Source organism: Atta colombica, unplaced genomic scaffold, assembly GCF_001594045.1.
Source record: "Atta colombica isolate Treedump-2 unplaced genomic scaffold, Acol1.0 scaffold76, whole genome shotgun sequence".
Lineage (NCBI taxonomy): Eukaryota > Metazoa > Arthropoda > Insecta > Hymenoptera > Formicidae > Atta > Atta colombica.
In genome coordinates this window covers 38,516-47,780 of record NW_017259568.1, presented here as the reverse complement: position 1 = coordinate 47,780, position 9,265 = coordinate 38,516, and the positions used below count along the sequence as shown (strand labels likewise).

Sequence of the window (9,265 nt, the reverse complement as noted above, 5' to 3'; positions counted from 1 at the left end):
TATATATATATATATATACATATATATATATCGAGCCAATCGTTGCTCGATTCACTCCGGATTCAAAAATCGAGCTCGTAGAGCTAATGCAGATTTTCGCGCCTGAATTAAATTTATAACCTATATTTATGATAATGTATCCAACTGATTCGTTAACACATAATGTACATTTATCTCTTTTAATACTTCTATTTTACAAATAGTATATTTGAATTGTTATAATGTCTGAGTCTCAAATGCTGACTATCAAATAGAAATTGATGGAGTACATCAATGTACAATAATTAATGAGGAAAGTAAGTTTTTAATTCTTTTCCTCTTTATGAATTTGAAGTTACGTATTTGAAAGCAAAGAATTTGCTAGTTAATTTTTAGATCGAAACTTATGTTGCACATATAGAATGAAATAAAATCAAACTGTACTAATATATTAAAGATTCTAATGAATATAAATCAAGTGAAATAATTTATAAATTGTAGAAATTTATTTTGCAATGTAGTATTTTCTTTTAAGAAAACACAACTTGCATATGAGCTACCTTGCTGCTACATTCATGTGTAACGATCTATTTTTAGTATATGACTATTATTAGTTTCTAGTAAAAAGCGGAAGAAATGTTCAATTAATAAGGTATTTTTTATTTATTCATAAAAATAAATAATTTCATTTTATAATCGAACCTTAAAGGACAGTTTACAGCTCTGTAGCGTTCGGAATTAATTCTTGGCTGATTGCCTCTCTCACTCGGATTGCTCGAAGATCACGTGATCAAGCTCGCCATCTGCTAATTCGCATCTCGGATTTACATTGCCAAACGCACCTTATCAGTTTTTTTTGCCGATTCTATATTATAGACGAAATCGCAAGCGCGGGGTATACATATGCCAGGTGAGTGGCGAGATAGATAATCTGTTACCTGACTGCAGGAAGCGATTCGACTTGGCGAACGCTGACGACCACCAGTCGGTCCGTCACAGTTGGTTGTGTACGTACAGTGGTTGGATCAAAGTACCATCCCCTTGCCCTCGTCTCCGCCGCGCCGCAGCGAGCGTGCGAGCGCGGTGGGGACAGGGGAAGTGGCCCGAAGCGGTCCGAAGCGTGTAAGACTTTACCACCACCTTCGCGCTCAGCCAGCTTCCACCTGGCACTTGGACACTTGGCACTGTAGACTGGCACACCCGATCCCAGCCGAACCGAACTCCGAAGCTGAGCGGACGTATTAATGTGCCGGTTCACCGTGATTCCATCCTCCGGAACGGCAACGACGACGACGACGATCGCTCTTCGTGAGCTCTACCACGCGACTCTCCAGGTCGCAACCGGTTGTGTTCGCTCCTGCGATCTTACCTCGATTATCTTGTGCTCGCTTACGTTTAGTCTCCATCATTACACGACGCATCTCATCCATCTGTCCATTTATTTATTTATTTATTTATTTACTTATTTATTCGCTCGACCGTGCTCATCGTGCTGATCTCCAAAGAGAGAGGATATGAAAATCGAGCCACTCATCGGAAGTCTAGTGCCAGTGTAGTGTCTCTTAATGGAGCGTGCCGCCGACATATAGCCGCTCTCGTCGTGTTTCTCGTTACTCGCAACAGGTATGTACGTGGTGGTAGCAAGTTGGCGATTCATGCAAGGATAACGTGTTCCTTCGTGCCTTCTGTCATTGCTCCGAATACTCCGATTGCAGTCTCGAGAATCGGGTCTGCAATCGAGAGCTTATTCCTACAATTCACCAAACAGGGCGGATGCGAATATTTCAGATAAATGAAGCGGAATGGAGGAACATTCGGTTGCTTGATCATTTCGGGAATGAATACGCGTGATAATCGTAACGATAATCAGATCTTTAGAAAAGATCAACAACTTGCATGTTACTTGGGAAAAATAACAATTTAAGTTTCGAACATTTCTGATAGCTTATTTCTCTTGATAGTTTGTTTCTCAAGAAATATAATTATAACTCCTCAAAGAAGTTGCACGAATGTTGAATTATTCCTTGAATGGAAGTTCTCGGAAGAAATAATAACAGTGATGAGAACTTTTCTAAAATAAGTTTCATGTTCACGAGAATCGATTAGTGTGGTCAGGTTGCAGTGATTAACAAAATTTCCAGGTTTTTCCAGGCTGATTTTATAAATTTTCATTTAAATGTGCGAAAATAAATTTTATTTAATACCGCACTGCATTTACCGGTAAATCAAGTTCTTGAGTTTTGTCCTTTCTAATTTTAAATCTAAATGCCATATAATAATGCTTCACGCTTTCCACGACTATTGTCGCATGAATCGAATGCATCTTATTGCGAGAGACGGTCGCTTTAATAAAAAAAAAAGTTAAGTGTGACGAATTGCTTCGATACAAGTACGCGTGCGAATGTCGCAAGCGATAGGTGTGTGATAGTAGAGATAAGTAGACGACGAGAGAGAGTGTGTGTGTGTGTGCGTGCGTGCGTGCGCGCGTGCGCGCGCGTGTGTGTGTGAGACAGAGAGAGAGAGAGAGAGAGAGAGAGAGAGAGAGAGAGAGAGAGAGAGAGATAAAACTATAATTACAGGCTCACTTGACTCTTCGTTTATCTATACAGAGTGTCTCAATTTATTTTTAATGTGTCACAAGTTATTTTTTAATAATTGATTCTCCGACAGAATCTAGTGATCGTTTCTTCGTAAGTAGATCTCAAAACGATCGAAAGTCTTTTTTTAGATTACGATACGAAACATATTTGTTACTCTAGTTAATTTTAGTTCTGAAATTCGCTTTAATAACATTTTAATTTGAAATTTGAACATAAGGATAATCATAATAATTGAAAATATACTATAAACTGGAATTGACTTCCTTGATCTTCTCGTAAAACGCAAAAGTAATCGATCCCGAATTGCTGAAAGAATCTATGGCAAATAAGATACCCTGTACATACACACATTAACATTGATAACAATATTCGCCTCAAGAACAAACGTTATCTTTATCTCTTTTTAACAATTTTCTATTGACCGCACATCGATATATCATTAATTAATTAAAACGATTAATCACTACGATATCGGTACGTATTATTACTAATACTGATTGCTATCATACAGGTCATACTATAGCAGACTGTAACTATAATGCAAACTGAAATACGGCTTCTGGAAGACAATTCCTTGACTTATCTCTACAGTGTATTTTTACGTCTTCTCGAGAGGACGAGTTATAAAAAGAAAAACCGCGTAAATTGTATGGGCTCTCCCGATGTGATCTTCGATCCTCCGCGCTCGTTTGATCACTCGTTAAAGTCTCCCGCGTGGCGCCTACGCCACTGACCGTTCTCCATAGATATTTTCAAAGTCAATGACTGTGACTGCTCTGTGCTCACGCCCGTGCTTCAAGTTCATGGCGAGACAAGAATGCCCGCCTATAAAATTAAAACAGTCATCTTATAATTCAAACATTCGCGAAACAAATCGACGCGGCGTATACACACACGCACACACACATACACTCTTCGAATCTATTTTTCTTTTCTATAATTAACATCGCAACAATAATTTAAAATTGACAAAAATTTCATGATATGTATTATTAACGATAATACATAATATGTAATACGAAGTATGAAATTAAAATATGACTTTAGATCGATGACAATATTAAGATGGTTGCTCGCATAAATGATAACGTAACGCATTCGTAATTAGCGGCAGAAAAATGCTAGGAGCTTTATTAGAATTTTAAACTAAACAAAATAGTCAGCCAACTGATTCTCATCATTTCTCTTTCTTAATCTTTATAGGGTCTCCCTCTTAACCTGTAGTAGTAAGATTTAAAAAACAGATCTACATTTTCTAAAGAATGACGTTTTTTTCTGGATTAAATCATTTTTTAGGATAGTGACAATATGAAGAAAATAAAAAATCAAGAGATAAAAACAATTTTAATTTGTAAAACTATTATGTAATCGTATTATTTGAATCTTAAGAAAGTCAGTTCTCTCTTTTTGTCTCATGCGCTCGCTAAAAGCAACAAATTATCAACTACCTCGATGACAAACATACACAACACACACACATACACACACACACACACACACACAGAGTTAATGCTAAATATTCCTGAAATATTCAAAATATTCATAAGATTCCTAAAATTCCAAAAAAACATTCCGAAAAGAATATTCTATATATGTTTTGCAAAATTTTAATTTTTCCAGAAATTCCATGTCTGATCATCCTTCAATCAATTTTTAAACAAAATTTTGCTCTGAAAAATACACTTCATACTTTCACTTTGAAATCCAATTTTAGGGTTTATTTTACAAACGAAATGCTGCGCTCCTTATATTCTTTCCTAGATGATTCTTGTTAACGAGTAAATGCTCCCCGCCGCAGCCCTCTGTCGGCGGAGACATACTGCTCGTTCGCTCGCGATTTTCGTGAAATATACAAGGAATATTCGTAGAATGATGAATCTGAACATTTCGTCGACATTTGTATATTCTGTGACGATTCTTTCACACTGTGCCGCAATATTCGGCACATTGGGAATGCAAATCGAACTTTCTATGAATATTTAGCTGGATATATGTATTTATTCGTTTAGAGCAATCCACGAACAATATTATCTTCTCTATTTATATTTCTTGCTATACCTGTATAATCACAAATCAATGGATGGATACATCCAATTGACACGTTCCATCAATCACGTTGAATTTTATAACTCGTTTCGATAAACTCTGTCAGCGCAATCCGTTTGGAAATTGTTGAAATCTTTTGTCGGTTTCCTCGTAACGTTAAATGTAGATTGTATAACCTACAGAGCCATTGTATGACACATTATCGCGATAAAGTCCTCATTACATGATCTCGACGAGTGAAATCATAAATCTCATCCTCACGTGGGATTGAGATAAAAGTGTGCATCGTACTGTATAAAAAATTTAAATTAATCTGGAGAAATATTTTTTTAATTTACAATCGATTTATTATTATAAATTTTAAACTGAAAATTCTGCCTTATGTGAAGAACGAAAAATAATATAACATCACTTCTAATATGATGGATTTTATTCATGGAAGATTCATCGCGCTGAAAAGAATGCCTTTTCCTCTTGAATTTCTTGAAATATATTAGGTGTAATAAAAAGAAATCCATTATTTTTCCATTCAATTTCATGCAAAAATAATGGATTTCTTTTTACTACATCTAATATGTATATTATATGAAGCTCGTCGATTCATGATAACGCGGTGCAGTGGTATTGGAACTGCAGATGGTTGTGCTAGAAAAGAGAGAAAGACACAGAGAGAGATCTTGAGGGAGATTCTCGACGGAGCCGTATGGCACGGTAACGCAAACTGTCTAACCCACTTTTGCGAACAGGTTTGCGATGCTTCCGCACGCTAACGGTGATCGACCAGACATCTCCGACAAGCGTGGCGCGAGACGCCTCTCCTCTAAAGCCTGTTCTACAATAGGGTCGCAAACCAAAAGGGCCATGACAAAAAAACTACACAAAAAAACTTGAGCGGTAAATTGAGCATAAGCTGCAGTAAGCTAATTGATCAATTATAGTAGAATCCGTAAAGTATAACGTAAAGTAAACAGTCAAACATGTTGATTTCCTTACTGCTTACCTACGTCTTACTGCCTTAAGTCTTTTATGTGCCATGGCCTTAAGCCGTAAGAATTTGGCCAATCACAGTTAAGTAATGAAAAAAATAATCGATTATGATTGGCTAATTTTTTACACGGCTTGTGATCCTCTATTGAATATTTATAGAATAGGCTTAATAGATGCAGCGACATGCATCTACAACGCGTATAATGTCAGATTCTCGAGGATTGAGTACCCTTGCAGGTAGTAGCTTCTAAAATTCTCACTCGCGAGTATCTTTTCTTATGTCTTTCAAGACTTTATTACATATTCATATGTACATGCGTAATAGGCCATAAAATTCATAGACTTCTGTGCAATTTGTGCAGGTCATCTACCACTAGATAAAATTGTATATGAATGCAGCACTCGATATATTTATATATATATTTTTTATTTGTTTTAGGCGAAGTGCCGACAACCACGACTTAAGAGATGGTCATCGTCACACGGGTAAGTTGGTTCTTAAGCACTCATGTAAACATTTCCCTTATTTGCGTATTATTTTTATCTTGCTGTAATCTACACGAGATAAGGACATAAAGGTAGATTTCTATTCGATAAATTAATTTCTAATCGCCATGAAAACGCATTATATTCAAAACAAAAATATTATGCGTGGTCTACAATGAGAAGTAGCAGTAGTTTATTATCTTTATCATAGTTTATTATTTTTTTCTCAGTCGACCATGATTGAATGATTGATTTCTACGCCTACTTCTTAATCCACTGCTATTGTTGACGACGCTTTAGGTAGGTTCGATGTCCTCCGATGCGGAGGACGCGCTTCAAAACGCGTTTTTGTAACTTTGTCAATGGTATGTACAGCAAACAATTTCCTGCGGGAGAAAAGCGCTAGAAATTTACGTATAAGCGCGCTAGCCAATCGAATATTGTGAAAGGGGAAATTAACAATAAGTAAATTCGAATAAAGCTGCGCGCGCGTACGGTAGATCTCTCGCGCGGCTTAATCCATTACATTTACCGCTTTCCTCGTCGTTCTCCTCGAACACGGTCAGTAGGAATCTGTGACGAGTGAAAATAACCAAACAGCCAAGAATCGTCGCATTCTCTCGCGTTGTAAACAATGATAATGTACGCCATCGCGCTAATTGCAAGTCACACTAGTCACTCCGATGCGCTATGTACGCGTGTTCTTTATTCGCAATTTCTTTTTATTATATTTTCGTACATTCCGATAAATATGATCTAGATTTGAAAATCTATAAAATATAGGGAATATTTGATTGCAAGAGCAAGAGTCTAGCGTATCGGACTTGACCGGTTATTTCACACGAACGTTTTATAAAAAAAAGACGCATCGCATCGCGTTATTCTGATACTATATATCGTTCCAATGATTTTTCGAACGAAATAATTGCCATGCCGACGAGGGCAATAATTAGGGAATATTTAGATATTTGAATGACTGGAAATAACAAATAAGACGTAACATAATAAAGCACCTGTTGAAGCGAAGCGCGAAGAAGAGGTCAGCGTGACAATTAACCGCGGTGATAAGACCACAAGAATAAATATTTACTTAATCGAATTTAAGAAAAATTTTGCAGTAAACTATCAAGTCTACTACTTCGGAAATTCGAATTTGATAACTTTTATGTCTCGATCGACGGCGATTGAGACAAAGAACGATGGGAGGGCGCCCAGCAAATGAAAATGGATTGAAATGGATTAAAATGGATTCAGATTTTCAGAAATAGAATTCAGATTCATGAAAGTTAAAATGAATCCTTTTCAATCCTGAATGCATTTTTATTCATTTATAGGAATTGCATAAAGCAGATGTCTATGCTTTTTCAATCCTAAATATATTTTTATTCATTTATAGTTAGTTAATTGCATAGAGCATATCAATCTAAAAATAATATTAGCATTTTCTGTGTACAATCGTAATACTCAATTCAGAATTGTGAATAGAAAGTATAGTTTTTTAATTCAGTTAAATTCAAAAATAATATCAGCAATTTCTGGGGAATACTGCTCAATTCAATATTCTGAATACGAAATGTAGTTTTTATATCTAATTGAATAAAAGAAGTTTTTATTTAAAAATGGATCATAAATGCTATTTAAATTATTCAAAATTATAAGTAGGAAATTTTTTATTTTAATTACTCCAACGAAGTTAAAAAAAATTGTAACGTAAAAATAACTGAGCTATATTCTTTTGTTTCTCTTTGATTAGAAATAAAATGAATGATGTGAAGACTCGCAAGTCGAACACAACCCAAATATTAGGTTAATGTAAATTGTTTATACTTTATTATATCTGTTAAATGATGATATTTTTATTATATCTATATAATTTCGTTACTAGTTTAGCTAGTTGTAATTGAAGTAGAGAATGAACAACGTATTTACCAATTGAAGAAGTGGTATAGCAGGTAACGTAGAAGATTTATAATCCAAACAGAGGTTCCAGATTCTCGAATCCCACTAAGGCATTTTTTAATTCAATCAATTTGAAGTAGTTAATTTCAAATATAATTATTATAAATGTCTTAAGAATAAAATTTGTAATCCTTAAATGAATTTTTTTTTCGAACATTGAATTAGTATCAGCTCGGATTCAATCCATTCAATTTATTTTCATGGATTTAAAGTAATGCATTAAAACAATTTTAATTCATTTTAATCTATTCTTGTTCTCGAGTGTAATCTAATATTGTAACTCGATGATGAGTATCGTATATAATATATCGTATAGATGGGGATGCCTTACGTTAACAGTTATGTCGACTGAGAAAGAAAAAAAAACATTTTCGGAGAAAAGGAAAACGGGATAGAGAGCGTCGCGAGATTTATTTATAGAAATCAAGAGGACTTGGTCCATTGGCTTCCTTGATGTCGGCGTTCCTGACGCCGCGCCGATAGACGTCAATTGGTAAATCTACGAAGCAGTGATAAGCGAGAGATGAGAAGCAACGCATTTTTCGCGAAGGCAAGTGAAAGGCGACGATTATCAGCAGCAGCCTCACATTTACCCTCGACAATTCACGTTGTACATTTCCATCTGATGACCAATGAAACATGTGCGATATATACATTCCAGTCGACAGAACAAATAAAAAAGTGATATCAATATATAATTTCGCACTCAATAATGTAAGTGTTATATAACAATAAGAGGCTACTCGTCGTAATTTAAGGAGCGTATAAGCCTAATGCTGGATGTCTGCCTAATTTTCTTTTATTTCAAAAATAATATATTTGTAACGTTTTTTCAACCATTTATCTGATCATCTTTAGTATATAAAATTACCTGCCATCAATAATCAGTTACAATTCAAATTTGCCGCAATATATATATAAATTTTCACGTATCGTCAATGATTTGTTTAGCCATCCTATTCTTATGAGTGGAAAAACGTTACTTATTTGAAATAACCATCAATGTCTGAAATCATCACTCAGCAAAAAATTTGTAGATAGCTTAGATAAAAATTGCAGAATAATTATGTCCAAGTTACGGAAATTCCAAGTTACAGCACTTTTGTATTGCAACGATCATGATCGTGTCGTAATGAACATTTACGGACGATACAATAAGGAAATTAGAATATAATGAATGATGAAAATTACGGAGAGAATAATTTTAT

General features: G+C 35.2%; 1 protein-coding gene across 2 annotated transcripts in view; it reads left to right on the top strand.

The window, feature by feature from the left end:
* The first annotated feature begins 1,077 nt into the window (after positions 1–1,077).
* Positions 1,078–9,265, top strand: part of LOC108692545 (myosin-VIIa) — a 23,301-nt gene continuing 15,113 nt past the window's right edge. The window contains exons 1-2 of one of the 2 annotated variants that reach the window (XM_018200848.1): positions 1,078–1,602; positions 6,052–6,098. In XM_018200848.1, the coding sequence (XP_018056337.1) occupies positions 6,081–6,098 (18 nt within the window). In that variant the 5' untranslated portion in view covers positions 1,078–1,602; positions 6,052–6,080. Of the gene's footprint in view, positions 1,603–6,051; positions 6,099–9,265 lie in introns of those variants that run through there. The other variant, XM_018200849.1, reaches the window with a different exon arrangement.